This window comes from Ctenocephalides felis, unplaced genomic scaffold (assembly GCF_003426905.1).
Source record: "Ctenocephalides felis isolate EL2017-DRISC unplaced genomic scaffold, ASM342690v1 CF-g0.4_SCAFFOLD_00845, whole genome shotgun sequence".
NCBI lineage: Eukaryota > Metazoa > Arthropoda > Insecta > Siphonaptera > Pulicidae > Ctenocephalides > Ctenocephalides felis.
The window spans coordinates 29,548,493-29,568,149 of NW_020536999.1; the positions used below are offsets into that span (position 1 = coordinate 29,548,493).

The window sequence follows — 19,657 nt, forward strand, 5'->3', positions numbered from 1 at the left end:
TTTGGCAAAGGCAGCTCCGTTCTAGAGATACGGAGCAAAAAGCGCAAAAATCAACCAGATTTTGAGAGAAAGGCACATCAGAACAGCCGATTAGAATGATTCAAAAAACATTTGATTTGTATTGACTGAGTGAATAATTCATTACAGTTTGCAGGTTTAGCGGTTTTGTAAATACGGGGCAGAAAGTGCAAAGAATAGTAGTTTTTGATAGAATGGAGCATCCGATTAGAGTGATTCGAAAAGCATATTGCTTGCGTGGATGATGTTCGTTTCGTTCTTGTAGATAAGAACAAATAAAGGTAGTCGCGCGAATATAGGCACTTATATTATATTAGATCAATAAAATAAGATGTTAAAAATTACGGTATTTATAATAATTATTCTAAAATATTTAAAAAAATTGTTATTGATCAGTGATAAAATTTCATTGATGATTGATTACTTTTATTTTGAGTATGTTTAATTACTGTACGGACGTTCCAGCAATTTGCCTTTCGTATAAGAGGCAAAAACAAATACCAGTCAATATTAATTTGCAATTTATTCTTTTAAATGCTGATAAAATCGATAAGTTTAATCAACATCTTCACTATTGCCAGAACGAATTTCTGTTAGCTTATTCAATTCTCACCTTCCTAAGTAGTACACATACTCGTACATACGTTGACTCGAAACACGCTTCTTACGTAGTGTCGCACAACGGGACATGAATTTCAATGTCATTAAAGAACCCATAATACCGGCTCGGGGGGCTCCGATCACCGGTGAGCGGACTTAAACACCTTTCTCGAAGACCGAGCGAAGGAGACACAGACATATTGTGCGGATAGTGAGAGCGCCTTCTGAAACAATACAGTGTCACACTTTAAAAGAATGCTATGAAACACATTTTACAAGATTAACTCGGTGATATATACTAGTTATAGAATTGATACTAAATCCAGATCTATTATAAAAACTAGGGGGGCGCATGGCATCGTGCTTAAGGCAAATTGGTGGAAATTCCCGTACCAAAACAATTTTTTTTAAAGATTAACATTTTTGAAAAAAAAATTACTCTGAAAAATTAGATTTTTTAGAAACTATAAATTTTTGTCAAAAATTTACTTTTTTTAAAAAAAAAAGACTTTTTGAAGAAAAGTGTATTTTGGAATATTTTGCAAATTCTGAAATTTTTTCAAAGCAATCGTACTGCTTTAACTGCATAGAAACGAAATATCGAAGCGGGTAAGCGCCGCGCCGCCGTCTAACGGATAAGCATTGGTACGGAACCCATAGGAATGCAAACAAAATTTATACTTATTGTTAAAATCTCTATAAAATATCTGATGATTTGATGTGCATATGTCTTCGCCAAAAACTAATCAGCACGTCTCCTTATCTATACGAATCGAATGTTTTTTGAATTATTCAAATCGCTTCATCCGTGTTCCCGAAATCGTCGACGAAAATTTGTATCTGAACACACATACACACGCACACACATACACACATTTTTTCTAAGGTATGCCAAAATATTCAGAAACCTCTGAAACGTAAAGATATATAAAAAATTTCATTTTCGATTTTTTTGAGATTACTATAACTTATCCTACGGGAAGTTAATAAAACATCTGGACTTTTTATCTTGGGAGACGTCCATCACGTGATGGTGGAGGATGTAATCGTCGGAGATTGGGAAGAGATTTGACCAAAAATCATAAAATATCACATGTGGAAGAAGGAGTCTAGTAAGATATCACGTATATCTACTTTTACCGGAATCAAAAAAAAATCCAAAAACTTTACGATTTTTCCTAGGTACTAATTTTTCATGTAATGTTGTGTGAAGGTGGTGAGCTAATTTTAAATATCATAACGTATTACTAAGGAGGAGAGATGAGTTCTAAAATCTAAAAATGGATCATGTAATCAATAACGACTCTTTACTTGAGCATGATATTGATGTCTTATCATGACTATGATATGGGTGTTTTCACGTAAATTACAAGAATTTTTTTATGTAAATACATCTAATATTAGCAATTAATAACTCAATATGATGCTATTTCCAAATTTTCCATAATATAAAAATGATCTTGCAATTTTTCATCTTGTGCATCCAGGCCACTCCTATTGACCATACCTTAAATTGTTGGTTTTAAGTACGATTAAATTTGAATATATTTCAAACTTGTGGACAAAAATGGTTGAATTTAAAAATAATTTTGTTAATATTAAAATTAATTTGTGTTTTATTTTGAATGAGAAGTGAAAGCAACCAAACTGGCACATTATTATATCGGATGTTTCCATTATTATATCGGATGTTTCCATTATATTGTGGATCACTTGTGCATTGTAAGTAGGTACATGTAATGTGATTCAAAAGTGACCATCAGCTCTCTTTTTACCAAAAGCTGGTTTTACCTCGTCGACGTCAGGAATATCGGGCGCTTTAAATTTTATTAATATTAAACGTCTTCGCGAAGGTGCTAAGCAGACTACATACATTGTAAATTTTCTCTGTGTAAACTTGTTGCCAAGTTCGTACATCTGCCCGGCAGGATGGCCGTCGCGTGCGGAGAAAATTATTGCTTTTGAAAAAAATTATCATATGGATAAAATTATCATATTTTATAGTAGCATATGTTAAATCTGGCCGTATTTATTAGAACACACCGATCTTCAACTTTACTCATTAACACTTATTACACTAATGGTAACTATATACTTCTCTATCTATTCTACCTTAACTACTATTTTGTTATTATCATTCATCCATGGTCATCTTATATAGATCCCTATACTATCATTCATACCAACATTCATACTACCTTCTATTCATAGCTAACATATAAAATAGATATAATACTAATAAATAATAATAAAGAATATACTTTCAAGCTTTTCCTGATTTTAGTATTTTCTGGTTTATGAAAGTATTCATGAGCCGAGAACAATTAACGGTGTCTATTTGGAGAGATCGACACGTTATGTTTGTTATATTGTATGGTCAAAAGACAACATTCGAGATAGGATTCATAAGGATTTTACGCTTGGAATTACTTTTTCCTATATGATTATTATTACTTTTTTCTGTATACTGTAAAACAACTTTATTAAATAGGAAAATGAATAAGGATGAATCATTTTTTTAAATAAATTTCTCCCGAGTCATTCTATCATTATTTCTCTTCTCATTTAGATATATGAGAAATATTATGTAGATTTCATCTTCCGAACAGTTAAATACATAGTACGTTGTATATACAGTTGAATTGAGCACGACATTTTTCTTCAAACAAGCTAATAAGTAGAAGTACCTCTCCATGTTCTAAAAGTTGTTGTCTGTTTATCAGCCAGACATCTCCAGACGCTATTTTATTCTTATAAAACGTCAAATAACACGTCATGTCTGAACTTTATATGGGCGAAGATAACATCTCAACTGTACTATAAAACTCAAATAAAGATAATTAAAAACTCGACTAAAATTATAGAAATTATACTCTTGACTTACTAAATACTTTTGTCATTTTGAGTACACTTACATTTAAATGATGTTTTAATAGAAATAATTGCTCAATTTTAATAATTGTGTATTTGGGCATCTCAACATCTGAGAAGAATGTCTTTAGTTGAAGAAAAGCAGCAGCGTGATTTTAAAATATATAGGAGAATGTAGTATTAAAATTCCATTATTATTGTAAAAATGGCCTGGTATGCACAGATTACGATTTCATCATAAATCGCGTTAACGATTTATAAGTGAGTTATAAATTTAGATTATCATTCGACATTTGGAAAGGAAATAGAGACAATCATTTCGAATGGTTACCGGTTACGACCATTTCGCGAAATGGCAGGGCTCAATGGGTCCAATGACTCACTCGTTTAATATTAAATCACTCTCGGTTACTGCAATATGTTTGTGACTCACTATAAACTAGTTTAGTATCCTATGAAACTTGGATCAGATTTCTATGGCCTGTTCAAATCAGCGCATACTACCAGAACTGATAAACTTGAAATGAAAAATTCTACATTTAAAATTCATGATTCAAACATTTAATTATCAAGTACTGTATTGATTATCTTGAGCTCCTTCAATGCATTTGTGTATTTACATTCTCCCTATGCCATGGGATCCATATAGGAACGGAAATATATTTACCCATCGTAATTACAATTTGAGTTTACTCTGTTTATAATATTTAATTTAATTAGTAGCAATCTTTATTCTAATACCAATATTTATTATCAAACATCATAAAATATATTAACGATACTTTGTGATTTTTGTTTCTATTAATTAATATTCGTTCATATATAGAAACTTCAATCATTTAATTAAATTAAAACAAACCAACCGCGAAAGCTGATATCAAACCAAGCTAGTTCGGGACATGTTTTCGCATACGCCCGAAAAAGTAATTGTCTGTGAAGGCAGGTGTTCGTTGTTTCTGTCGATTCAAAACTTTTGTACTTTTTTGATCATGTTTTTATTTCTCTCATTTTTAATCTCGCCTTAAAGTTTTTTCTGTTGCTGTATGCAAGTCGATTGTTTTCGTCGGTCGGTCGGTCAATCCAGTTCATAATGAAGCCGCGGGGTTTTGTTCAGGTCCGAAATCATGAGATAGTAATTACTTAATAATATATGTAGCTCAGTAGAGATGTACTTATTTATATCTTTTATAGGTTAAAACATCATTAGCAAAAATAATATTTTGATGATGGCTTTATTAAATTGTTACTCCAAGTTGGAATCTCCAACTATATTAAATATTGGTCATTCTTTAAATCATCTTTAAAAATTTAAGTTCAATAATTATTTCTGTCAGCATTTTTGTATATCATATTATTTGTAATAAAAATCATATAACGTTATTCTTTAATGTGAATGTAAAATCATCATAAGATTCACTTGCAGAAGCATTTTTTTAAGAATGATTTTTGCATATTCCAAATCTTTCTTCTGATCTTCGGAATGTTTCTTGTTATATTTTGTTGTATTTCAAAAGTCAAAAAAATCTCGGAGGGAAGCAATCGAACGCGATCATTCACAGAACGAAACAACAGGCAATTAAGCTTTTTATGATAAATTTCGACGCAGGAACACCAAAATCTTACACGAGCACTTTGTGGTTAAAATTACTTTTCGTAGTATAAAAACTTTATGAAAGGCGCAACGAGGCATAAAATATGTTTGCAATGAAACGAAGAGGAATACGCTTATTGGATTGCTTTTTATTTGGGTAATTAAAATATTAACGGATATATATTTTTTATAATAAGCACACCCTGTGTCTACTTTGCAATACTTAAACTCAATAATGTAATAATCGACATTATCTTAAAAATATCCTCAGCATTCAATGGAGGTCCATTGTTGTATTTTCGTGAATAAACGTGATTCATTGCAAACCGATTTTATCTAAATGGAATATAGTATAAAGAAGCTGGCTAGAATCTTTCATGTTATTCCAGTGAGAATGCGATCGCGAACCAGATACGAAAAAGTAGTTCCTGATGTTGAGTCATCTTCCGGTGAAATATATTAAAGTATCACAATGATTCTAGCAAATGTGCGAGGGCAGGTTAGAAACTTAAGAATATTGTCTACGCAAATTTAAATTTGACAGATTAATATAATTTTGCTATTACTTTACGATATTTATCTGGCGTGAGAGAGTCAAAATAGAGGCCAAATACATGTATGTTTAGGAAGTAGGAACACATAATAACAAATATCAATATAAACAATCTAATAAAACATTAAAACATTATATTTCATTATCCATCTATTTGAGTAAGCAAAATGTAATTTGTATTGATAATGATGCTCTTTACTGTTATTTCATATTTGTAAGTCTGCATTTGCACATACAATATCACATACCATTTCAAATGAATTCGTAAAATAACGATTTTGGCAATATTGTAAATACGTACTTTGTTCTGCACGTCGTACCATTTGCGGTTTGTCGAGGCATACAACTGTTAAGAGCTCTGTACGTAGTCGGAACAACTGACCCCAAAAGACCTCCTCGAACGATCATGCTTCTGCCCGAAGTGGTTTTATGATGTACTCGCAGGCAAAGGTCACTGTTCAATGTCTGAACTCGAAGTGAGGGAATGTACAGTAGCGGCGGGTATCCCGAAACACTAAAATATATTCCACATTGAAATCTAACATGGGATAGAAGATACAGAAAATTCGTCCTTTAAATAATAAAAACTTTACTACGTTTACAGGAACAGTATAAGCATACTAGTTAATAAATCGTTACATAAATTTTAGGATTACCTTATTAATAATATTTTTTCATAAGTATTATTGCATGAACATATACAACAAACAAAATATATTATGAGTATTTATCTACATTATGTTACTAATATAATGGTTGCACATTACAATGTACAATTTCAAAATCTGCGAAAAGTTACAGAAAGTATAGTATTCTCAATAAGGATACGAGTCATCCCAGAGAATAAGTCGTTAAGTCATATTTCACTATTTTGTAAAGCTTGATTTCAAAGTTCTATTACTCGTGTAATATCGCGTATTTGAAATTAATGATTTAAATTTTCTATAAAGTCCTTCATTAACTTTCGTTCTTAACTAATAGTTTTTCAATTTAATAACTATTTTTAGAAAAATAGTTAATACCGCGATTTAAAACATTTTTGCAACATTCGACTTAACCGTACTTATTCATTGGGATGGGAGATATATAAATAGAGATGAAAAGCGAAATCTAATTCACAAACGTCAAAATATCAACATTAGTTCGACTTCACGCTTGTGTTATCAAAGTGACAACAGAAAGTTACACTTATGGTAACATTGGTAATTGACATTTTGTGCAATTTGGAGGTTAGGTTTTATGTGTGAAACTCTCAAAAAAATAGCATAGACATAGATTTTTGACAGTTTGTGACTACAAGCTCATACGATTATTCAGCATAACAAAAAATTAATATGCGGATATTTTGTGATGAAGATTTTATGGTAACATATGTCAAGTCTAGACGACTCTATTAAAACACATCTTCTTATTCATTTATTGACACTAATTACATGAATAGTTCCTATATACGTATTGTCTTTAACTATCTATTATACATTAACTCCTCTTTTGTTATGATCACCTATCCATAGTAATCTTATATAGATCCCCATACTATCATTCATACCAACATTCATACTAGCGCCATCTATTCATAGCAACATGCATAATAATAATAATAAAGAATACACTCCGAGGGTTTTCCTGATTTTAGTATTTTCTGGTTCACGAAAGAATTAATGCGAGAACAATTAATGGTGTCTATTTGCTAATATCTTAACCTGGTCTTGTGCTTTTAACTAAATAGCTTCTCGACATGTTATGTGTATTATTTTCTATAACTCATACGATTATTCAACATAAGTGGCCCACAACATACCATTTCTATTTTATCCCGAGACTTGGCTTATGTATTGCGCTTAATTTTTTAATGCTCATAGTCTATTATCATTACTACGTCTATGGCTAGTTGGCACAAAATAAAAAGTACTTTTCTTACGATGGCGAAGTAGTAAGCAGCATGAACAGTTTTACCGGCGGCTTGTCAAACCGGACGGCCACGAATTACAGGTATCCGCCCCGGTCTTCGACATCGCAGAGTCGCATTCGATACGTCGAGATTTTTTGCTCGTTAACAAGTAAACAAAAACACATTTTTTGTGATTTTCTGTCGCCGCTAATCATAATGAGACATGGAATTATATAGTTGACAAGTTTGTTCGGTATTATGGATCGTGAACAATAATCATGTAACAAAAAAGCAGATTGAAAATAAGAAATCTTCACCATCATTTGTAAATATTATTTTAGCTTTGAAATTGCATTTATATACTATTAGCACTAAATCGATTAATAGTAAATTTTCAACCAAAGACTTGTTTATAAATTGTATATTTTATATTAAATCATTATCTATTCAAGCATCGTATTTTCGTTCTCAGTTCAAACATGCCTGAATGCGATACACGTCTGCGCGCTAATAAGGAAAATTAATGTTGACAAGCCAGGTCAGATTGTATAACAAGATTGTGTATAATTTGTATTAATTAAATAATACTCAAAACCGGTACATCTAGATTTTTCATAAATTATAAATCAATGACTGTACATTTTTATAGAAAATCTCGCTTATATATATTAAAATGGTTACAGGATTCTTAATAGCGTGTAGTAATAAGTTAATGATATCTCCGTGTAGAAATATTATTAAATTTTGTTAATCAGATATTTATTAATGACTCGAATAGTTTACCTAAATGAAAATTATGAGATTTGTATAGCTAATAAAGTGCTATGAATGCACATATCAAATTGTATTTATTTTGAATGTTTACTCTTTTATATCTAAGCCTAATACGCAATATTTGTATCAAACACATAATTAAAACAAAGTGGAGTAGAAAAAAGAGGCTAAATATAGCAGGAAATGATTTCAAGTTGGACCATCTCGAATATATCTGAACGCCATTAAACTGTACCAAAAAAATTGCTATTTCCCAAATATTTTCATATAATGTGAACCTAGTTTACCTTTATACTACTTACCATTTATCTTTACATTATTGTATTAGATTTTTTCATTGCTTAAGTGAAATAGAGACCCCATGGTCCACTGAGCCAGATCAGATTTTTTTCTGTCATCTAACGATAGATATAGGTGATATGTTTATTCTAATTTGGCAACATTATTTAGTAAAAAAAAACTCATCACATCCTCACAGAACCTCAGTTTACCCCGATTTATGGGATGGTCCTTTCTAGTTAGGGATCGTTCAAGTATTACGTTAGCAGATTTATTACAATTATTTACCCCCTCCCCGTCCCCCTTGTCAGCAAAAGTAAGCAAAGCTCTTACCCCCTACCCCCATGCTTACGTAAACATTTTGCAATTAATGTAAAAAAATAAAATTACTACCTATGACGTAATCATCATCCAGACTCCCCTGCCTCCCTTACCAACTCCAAATCTATGATATATTTTTACCCATATATTGCTATAGTAAAACAGAGAAAGTTGTTTGACTTACAAATAATTTGAATAATTCAAAATAAGCATTCCATTTCAATTGGTATTACAAATGTGCGCTTGTTATGTGCACAACGTAAGATTTGTCTTATACTTGTTCTCGAAGTCTGTAGGTTATCTCGTACTTATTCTCGTGTACGGATGTAAGAAAATTGCCTTTATCATAGAACCACAATACATTATATCTACCCGAAAGAAAATCGAGGGTAAATTGTTTCTAAGATTCCTCTGACAGTACTGGATGATATTTAACTGTTCGTGCTCGCGGAATGCAACTGAGTGTTAACGCTGATTGCGTCACAGAAACTGACGTTTGCAATTCCTCGTCTTAACGAAATTCCATTTCAGGCGGAATTTTCGCTTCCACTCGCTGCCTGATGTTTGCGACTGTGTTTGTCTGATCCGGCAGCTACGAGGAACCGAGGGAGCGAATTTTGTATTTGTCGCAAAGTGCCCAACTTGTAAAGGATACGCAAGCTAAGTGTTTTCACACTTCGAATTTTCCGCAGATTTAGAATATTTAAAACTGTCTTGAGTTGGAAATTGATAGTGGAATTTTGTACCTTAAGTTCCGCGAGGATCATATTTTAATACTTGGTGTATCAGGCGGAACTTACGAGGGAGGGAAGGGGAAAAATTACGAAATATCATATGAGAGTGGGGTCTATTGATATATCGTACTAATGTATTTTTAAAAAATCAAAGTTTTTCAAACATTGTCCTAAAATTTTGTTTTTGGTGGGGGAGGTGTGGTCATTTTAAGTACAGGTTTTACTAAGGAAAAGGAGGGTCTAAGGATTCTTACAAATCGATCGCGTGATTAATATGAAGTGAACAAGGCACTGTATTTATATTGTGAATGCACGTTTTCGAATTATTCACAAAACAGGTCTTCATAACTTTTATTTAAACATTTCAAGGATTTGTTTAGCTGTTTCGATACTATTGCACCAGATATTTTATTTATATTTTTCACTTTTCTTTTAATTTTACCCTACTATATATTCAAATTATCGTAAACAGTTCTACATCCAATAACTGTCCAAAACATTGCACATTGCACTTTATCATTAAATATAAATGATAAGTATAATGCTACTGAACCTCATCATGGTTTATAATTTATGACAGTGTAAAATACCTCCATAAAATGAAAAACATTTGCTTTTTTCCTTGACTCATAGAAGTTTTGAACTTCTCGTCATTTGATTTAAAAACTCAAACAAAACTTCAACATAACAAAACTTTCAACAAATAATATATAAGTACAAAAAATATGCTGAGAAACTACTCATAGTTCTTTGAGTACGCCATGACTTGCCCAACAACTACACTATAAAAATCGTAAAAACGTGTAATAAGAATAATAAATAATCAAAATCTATTCTTTGCAATATCATCTTAAATATAATTTATTCGAAGTATTAATTTATTTTTCTCGTACTAAATCTATCTGTATTTATCTAAATTTAACAACAAGAATTAACATTGTCCAAAGCTCTTATCTGGTTAATTAAGGCTGGCAATGAATCTTACTTCAAGAATACTCATAAACATTAATTCGAATCATAAAAATTATAATTGGCCATAAAACACCAGCGCTACAAGACATTATTGTCTCCCCGAGCCATTCTCTATAATTTGGGAAAATGCTCAGTATTTAGGTGCTGGGGATTATATTAAAAATTGGAACACGAATTTAATGGGATGAATAATATATTTATTTATGTCTGTAATATAAATTTACAGTAAAATAATATAAATTTTAGCGTTTTTATAAATGCATTTTATTAAATGAAATATACAATCAGAACCATCAACTTTTATTATATCAACTTTAACAAAGTGTGCCACAAGATTTAACCTGCCCAAAGTGGCAGGTGTTTATTTTAAGTGGCCGTCCGTGTTCTTATTTTATTTGGTACTGATAATGATTCAAATACGAAAGTTTGGACGAAGATATTCTTTAACAACAGGTGTGTTGAAGAGAGTTTACACCGGTTATACAGTGTTGTAACTTGAGATTTGAAAACTAAACTAGCTGTAAGTGGAATTCTGTCTTAAGACAATTAGGGCATCGTGCCTTAAGGCAAATTGCTGGAACTTCCCGTACCAAAAATTATTATTTTTTTTAAAAACGATTAACATTTTTGAAAAAAATTTACTTCGAAAAAATAAGATTTTTAAAAAACTATAAATTGGACAAAAAATTACTTTTTTTTGAAAAAAAAAATTTTTTTTTAATTTTTTTTTTAAATTTTTTTTTTTTTTGAAATAAAAAATGTTTTCTTTATTTTGACATATTTTGGAAGATCTAAACTTGTTTTTCAAAGCAATCGTACTGCTTTAACTGCATAGAGACAAAATATAAAGCGCGTAAGCGCGGCGTCGCTGTCTAACGGGTAAACATTGGTACGGAACCCATAGGAAAATAAACAAAATTTATACTTATTGTTAAAATCTCTATAAAATATCTGAAAATTTGATGTGCATATGTCTAATGATCATTTTTGACCGCCAAATGGCATTTTTTTTTACTTTTTTCGTTAGATCTCCGAAACCGCTAGACCTGCCTTTATGAAAATTTGATCAATTCTTTATCTTATCAATACAAGTTGCATGTTTTTTGAATTATTAAAATCGGACGCCCCGTTCGCTTAAAAACTGAGTTACCGTTCTCGGCACTTTTTGCCCCGTATCTCCGGAACGGCTAGACCTGCCCTCGCCAAAAACTAATCAGCACGTCTTCTTATCAATACAAATCGAATGTTTTTTGAATTATTCAAATCGGTTGATCCGTGTTCCCGAAATCGTCGACGAAAATTTGTATCCGCACATACATACACACACATACATACATACATACATACACACACACATACACACACACACACACACACACACACACATACATCCATTTTTTCTAAGGTATGCCAAAATGTTCAGAAACCTCTGAAACGTAAAGATATATAAAAATTTTCATTTTCGATTTTTTTGCGATTACTATAACTTACCCTACGGGAAGTTAATTAAATATATGTAAAAAAATGGGAAAATTACTACATTGACCATTTGTCAACTTACTGCTAAAACTTTCATCTCTCTGATGACAATATTAAATAAATCTAATTATAATGGCGTTAATTATAAATTGTACGTTTCAAAGCAAAAGCAAACCGTAATGATATCAATTCTGCAATCTTTGCAATTTTTATAAAACTCCAAATTAACAATCAGAATAATGGAACAATAATAATTTAGCCTCAGCCCAGAATATTGCATTATTGTATATTTCATAACGCGCATATCAAACGAAGCTAATTAATTTTCTATATGTAATTACGATACTTTGTTGCATTTTGAAAATTATCTACCTATGGTAATAATTATTTTATAATTAAATTAAACGACTGGTGTGTGTTTCAATCGCAAATTCGCTTTGAGATAACTGATATAGGTACAAAATAAAAATATAGTGGTTAGTAAATGATGATTTAGTGTTTTGATTTTATTAGTTGTATTATCGTGATTCACACTAATAATTATACTGACTTGTTTGTTATAACTTCATTTGTACCAAATTTAGAATTGGATTAATGACTTTGATAGCGATGTTAAATTAGGTTTGTTATTATATTTAAGGTGATGCTGTTTGGACTATTTTTAGGGAATTTGCTATATCGATTTGATGCGTATATCCCAATATTAGTTTCTTTTCCCTTGACACGTTTCCTATTATATGTAGCACTTTATTTAACTGACATAAAACATATGCCCGGTGCCACTAAGATTGAGAGCGGTCGAATCCAGTCTTTGATTGGGCTGAAACCAGATGGTACTTTTATTTCACTTTTTTATCTTCAGTTTGGTTAGTTTATATGCGTACCCTATATCTGCATTTATTTTAGTGGAATTGAATTCGCAATTCGAAAAAGGGATAAGTAAGATACACCATTTGTAAAATTGTATATTGTGATGTATGACGTATATTCATCATTGTCCTGCTAATAATTCCCAACATGTTATTATTTTCTGTTCTTTATAATCCTGAAAATCCGATACGACAAAGCTTTATCACAAAATGCACACGCAATCAGAACGAAAAAAAGAAAACCGTTGACAATAGCCTCTCTCTGACGCAAGATATTTTTTGCCACATTTGATATATCGTTATATCTTCGTACGTTCATATATTGTCGTACGGAGTAATCGATATGATACGTTTTTACGATAATCACATTCGATCGTAAAAACAATTTCATAAATTCCATCAGTTCGGAGGATGAAAAAGGAACAGAAGCTGTAGACGGAGAGCTGTAAGGAAAACCGTGTGTATTTTATTTACTAAATGTTTACAAAATATTTTTGAATCTAGTTTTATATTTCGGTTTTCCATTGCATTTACATTCAAAATAATCGACAAAATATGTATTTGGTATTCGCTTATTAATAAATTAAATTTGGTCAGAATTGACCAGGGATTTTGTATTTAACCCGAAATCCTTCAGGATAGGAGGTATGATGTAGGCACATAAATACCTGTACTTTAATATAATAACAGAGAGACTAGCAAAAATAATGAGAGAAGTAGGTTGTAGATCGAAGATCAATATATATCGTTATTTTATTCACTTTGTTATGGTGATGGGATATTTTTAATTTGCATTTTGCTTAATATCTAATCAATAATTGAATTAGAATGCTGCAATATATACCTGCAATGAGTGAAACAGAAGATATTGCCTATCTATTAAAATCTAGGTCAGCATTTTATTTAATTAGCAGTAACTTAATATAATTAGCAGTATAATTTTTTAATGTGCAAACTGTGAACTTTTCGAAAAACTCAGTTATCAAATATATATGCCAGCAACTCGGCCATGCTATTTATTGTCAGTTAAAAATTTTACCTAAATTTTGTGCCTATTCTTGAAAAAAAAAACGGAATGAATTATCTACATTATAATAAAATCCAGGGACATTTATTTGATTAGCAGTAACTTAATATTCTGATTTCCTCATGTTGAATAACTATTGTCTAGCTTTTCTATTACAACTATAGCTCAGCAAAACGCGATGTGGTATTCCGCAAAGTTGCATTGTCATTGTTAAACCATCAAAAATTGTCAATCACAATTCCGAATATATGCAGGAAAATGTTCTTATAGTACCTCCCACAAGAACTATAACTCATTTTCTCATACATATATTGTCACAAAGTTAACATACCAGATGAGATTAACAAAAAATGAATAAACTTTATAAAACTGCCCGAAAGAAGTACTTTTCTTTGAATTTTCCTTGTTGTCTTTTTTTCCAATAATAAAATTACATTTTTTAATAATTTTTCCTTACATTAATTTAGCAAAATATTTCCTTTTCATTTCCATTTTCAATGCATGTATTTCCCTCCAAGGGTAGGTATCATTTCAAAACAACATATTGCTTTCCCACCCTCAAGATTCTGTTAGCTGTCTTGCGTGCATCCAGCTTCGCGGATATTAATTTTCAATACCTCCCCTATTTGAATTTTGGGTCCAGTCAGCCCCATTGTGAAAAAAAGGGGAAACATTTTGTTCTCTCCCTGATTCAAATCACAAAGCTTTTGGGGGTTTATTAAAATATTATTAATCTTGTCATGCCCACATGCAGACTGTTAAATATTCTGTCAGCGGGTTGATGCTGAATAATGGTGGATATTAAAAATACACAGACACACATACTCATGTATAGATGCATATATTTTAGATGTTAATTCAATATCGATTTTAATTTATTTCATCATAAATGAAAAAATCGTGCTTTTATAAATCATTTAATAGTATCTATGGGTATAACGCATGCCCCAGTGCAAAATAAGCTTCGAGCTACAGCGCATCTGTATTTTCAACTTATGTATTCCTCCCTAAGTGATAAATCTGCGTAATAAATTCGTCAAACAAACTCATTAATTTAACAAATACCACTTTTTGCTGAAAACCGTCAACTTTTCTTTTATATTTCGCACGAGCATCGTTCAAGTCGTTCCTATTAAAGTTTCATTGCAAAAACGCAAACGATCCTCGGATTTGAAAACACACTTAAAGAGAGAGAAAGTGTACAAAAAAGGTTGACAATAAACCCATTGAGAGCCGCGATAATTCCCGGAAAATATATTTACTTTTTTAGCCAGTTTCAACGATTTTTTTATTGCTAAACTTCACAAAGCGATGGGTCATTAGAAGAGGACAAGAATGCTGGAAAAAGTTTATATTGCAACATTCTACGCGTTCATTGTCAAGTTGATGATTATTCCAGTAAATACAAGTGCAAATTATGATGAAGGATTCACACTGCGAAAGTTTAGGCTCGGGAGGAAATGACGCAATTTCTAGATGACGTGCTAGATTATTTTTCTTAACTTTGGTAGTAAAGCATTAGTAATTCAAAGGCTAATGTTAAAGTAAAATTTAAACTTTTTTTGTAGGTCTATTCTAAAGTAATAATTCTGTATCGAATATCTTCTAGGAAGTTAATTTATGATGTTGCACGAGACGAGATACAATCTTGGCTTGCAACGAATATTTTACCAGTTTATTTCGGTTTCACTATTTAGAACTCAGCCAGCAAGCGTAAATTAAATTATATCTTCCTAAACAAGTAATTCAGGGAACCGAGGATTCTGAAAATTTTGTAATTAATCCACTAAAGCCGCAGCGCACGATATGAAATGCATTTTCCTGCGATGAGTTTCATTTAGCTTCGGGTATTACACATCCTAGAAAGTGAAAAAGTAATAAGGTTTCGGTTTATTTATTCAAAGCCTGGAAGAATGATACGCTGGTGTGAGGTCTGAACTAAAAGCGGCTTCGTACCGCGTCGAGCAATTATCATTATTAAATCTCAGAGGTGGAAACGAGAATAATTACATGGATACCGCGATCCGTGGAAAATCTTTGGATTATATACCTTCAAGGAATGCTAAAGAAAAATCGGACGTGATAGGTGTGTAATAGACACGTAGTAGCCGACAGGTGAAAAACATTGTGGAGCTATAGGATTCATATGAACGCTAGAATTAGGAACACAAGCCACAATACGCTACATATTTGGTATATTCAATTTGTCAATGTATTTTATAAATTGAAATGTGCATTACTATATGCTTTAGTAGCAAAAAGAATTATCATTTACATGCCGGCAGTCCTGGTAAAATATTGTTCTCAATTATGGGTACTCGTATAGTTCAAAAATTCTCAATATTTTTAAATACCTTTAATGATTAGTTAGTTTTTAGATGTCCGTGTGAATATGAGTAATATTCTTCCAGTGTGCACTATACATTTTGCAATTTTATTCGTCCAGATGTCTAATTATCCTTCGTCGACTCTGTGACTATCTAGAAATATTCTACGTGCGAAGAAAATCCTGTTACAATTGTCGCTTTGTGATGAAATTAAAGGAAGAAAACTAGTTTGAAAACGTGCTGCCATCAACGTGCGTTAAGACAAAATTAAAAGTCCACACTTGCTCTTTTAAATCTCTTGTCGTATTTAATCTTTGTAGATTGTGATAAGAAATCTGGCTATGTATGATGTATATGCATGATGTTAACCCAATAGAAAATCATTTTTTGTCTTTAAATCGTGGTGTTTTTATTCCATATAATTATAGGTAATAAACATTATGTTTTGCATCATGCACCGTGATTTACATAACCAAAGTATAATTATATCAATGATCATTAATCTTAACATTTCGCGGTTCAGTAACTGTTACCATTATGTAAAAATGCAATTTGTTTTTCGCGAAAGAATTAGTGTTCAATCAAGCTAACCTTACTACAGGTAATTTACATCATGATGATAAAAAAATTGATCGATTCGGATACATTTATCTCTTTCACAAAAAATCATTACTAGTTCCTAATGGTAATAAAATCAGTTGGCAAATGTAGTATGTTTCTATGATTAATGATTGCTTGCTAAAAACACTTTTAGTGTAACTGTATGCTTACATAATCATACCTATTATTTTATCTCAGAATATATTATAATGAAGACATCATTAATATAGACCATGTGTCGATTGCAAGTTTTTTCCCAATTGCTTGTTTTTACTCATTAATACGATATATACACATGAGGAAACGTTTTAGAAACAAAAAAACGAGGGGACGTCATCAAATATGATAAATATATTGAATTGTACGCTTGGCTAATTGTAAGACAGTCGTTTCAGGGGGGCCTGCCGTTTTGATGATGTCTTCTAATGAATAATTAACTAAAAAGTACCTGAGCATTAAATTAATTTAGGTTTTTTAATTTAACTTGTAAAATACGAGTTTTTTCATGGGCGTCATGAATTATTTGTGTGTCATTAATTTGATTCAGAATACAATTGTATGGTTGATGAATATACATTACACACAAGCATACATACACTATTTATATATGATAAAAATAAATTATTTTTAAGTAAAATTTAAGCTTTTCCATAGGCTCAAGAAAATCTAAAAAAATATTCGATAACTAGAATGCCTATTGGGAAATAGGAGTTTATGGAAGAAGGGTGAAAATTTAGGTCTGTATGTATTTTGTCGAAAAAATAAGAAAATATGCTAAGGGTGGTGTGCTGACCCTTACCACTTAGGCGTATGAAAAATAGTTGTTCATTTTGAACGTTATTATAAAATTTCATAAAAATCGGTCAAACCATTTTAGAGAAGTATTTTTCCATTACCATCACGACACGATATACGAGGTCTGTTCAAAAAGTACCCGGAATTTTCGTTTTTTCAAAAAAATATTTATTTATTCGTCTACATTAATGTGGTCCCCTTCAAAGTAGTCCCCCCCAGATATAATACACTTATGCCAGCGTTTTTTCCAATTTTCGAAGCACCCTTGATATTCACTTTTTGATATGTCCTTGAGCACTCTCAGCGATTTTCTTCAATCGAGGAAAACCGCCGTCCTTTCATGGGTCTCTTCAACTTTGGGAATAGGAAAAAGTCACACGGAGCCATATCTGGTGAACTTTTGCACTTTGCAACACTTTATTTCCATTGTAAAAATCGCCGAGCTCAGAAAAACACGTCGAACCTTAGCGACTACCACAGACAAAGTAAACAGTGAATATAGCTGAAAATTTCATCATACTTTAGGGGCATGTATACCAACACAATAAAAAAAAAATTTTGACAATCAGACACTCCAGACCCGCGAAATTTATTTATTAGTAATTCCGGGTACTTTTTGAACACACCTCGTATATATGTATGTGTGTGTGCATGAGTGTGTGTATGTATTACACTATAAATATGCCTGTATAATTTTATTGCTCCTATAAAATCAATATTATCAATTTTATCGCATTTGATTCAGCTTGCGGTCTGGACCCGTGCACACGTTCTCAAAAGTTAAAGGGTATCCGTTTTCCCTTACCCTGAATACGATTTTCCTGCGGTCGTTTCATAGTTCCGTTTCATATTTTATTAACCGGAAAATGCGAGGTTAAGTCCTCGTTTTATGCTGCATCGTTTTTCTTCATCCGCCGTTCGACGCTAATCTCGAATATATCGGCGGAGAGCAATATGCCTCGTGTGTATTTTGACTATTATCGGCTGATTGGAAGGGGTGTAACTAACCCTATCGCGATTTATGTTATTTGTATCATATTGAATTTCCCCTCAGTCGACATTATTATTTCAACGTCATGGATTTTCAAATATATTACCGGTATTGTTGAGGGTAAATGCTTATTTTTTATCGGTAGTTATAAAATGATTCAGTGGTTTGTCGATTCGATTTCGGATTTATGGTGGAATATTGATAAGCAATTGAATTAAGACTTTGCACAAAGAAATTATTTTTTCTATGATAAACATTATTAATTTTCGTTTTTTCTTCCGTAGGTCTGTCAACAATGGTGCTTGGAGATGACGAAGCTATGGACACACGAGAAGGCGAAGATGTCACGTTAAAATGCCGATTCCATCTGCAACCATTATCAAATCTCACATATTTCTGGTTGAGGAACAATAAACAAAACCACGACAGTGTGGCAATTAATGATGTGCCATTGGATAAAAATTACAAGTAAGGAAAACATCATTCATCAGTTTTAATTTATATGTTTTAAATTGATTAGTATAATTGTATGCTGTATATTTATTAAATAGGTAGATTTATATAGAGTCAATGTGTTATTCTCATGCTATTGTTAAATAAATTCCTAAGCAATATAGTTGATGTCGACGACCAAAAACTAGTCATTCCGATACTGATAACGACATAATTCGCGAATAGCTCGGCACGCGAATGTTATTGGATACCAGTTCGGCGATACCTATTTTGCATAATCGAAAACGCGAACACGTTTCTCTGTATACAATTTTAACAGAAACACATTCCTGTATTGTCGAATTGTTAACTAATTGCTTTACACTAATCGCAGAGAAAATTATAAAACAAAAATTATAGAAATATCTATCTGATAGAGCAGATGCAAAGAAAAGGGGAAAAAAATCTGGGAACAATATTAATATATACTGAATTATATATTGCTTAAGTAATAATAATAACAAAATTAAATT

General features: G+C 31.6%; 1 protein-coding gene across 1 annotated transcript in view; it reads left to right on the plus strand.

Annotated features, from left to right (window-relative positions):
• Positions 1-19,657, plus strand: part of LOC113381636 (kin of IRRE-like protein 2) — a 570,166-nt gene that overhangs the window by 542,183 nt on the left and 8,326 nt on the right. The window contains exon 3 of the mRNA XM_026620421.1: positions 18,977-19,160. Within this exon, the coding sequence (XP_026476206.1) occupies positions 18,977-19,160 (184 nt within the window). The remainder of the gene's footprint in view (positions 1-18,976; positions 19,161-19,657) is intronic.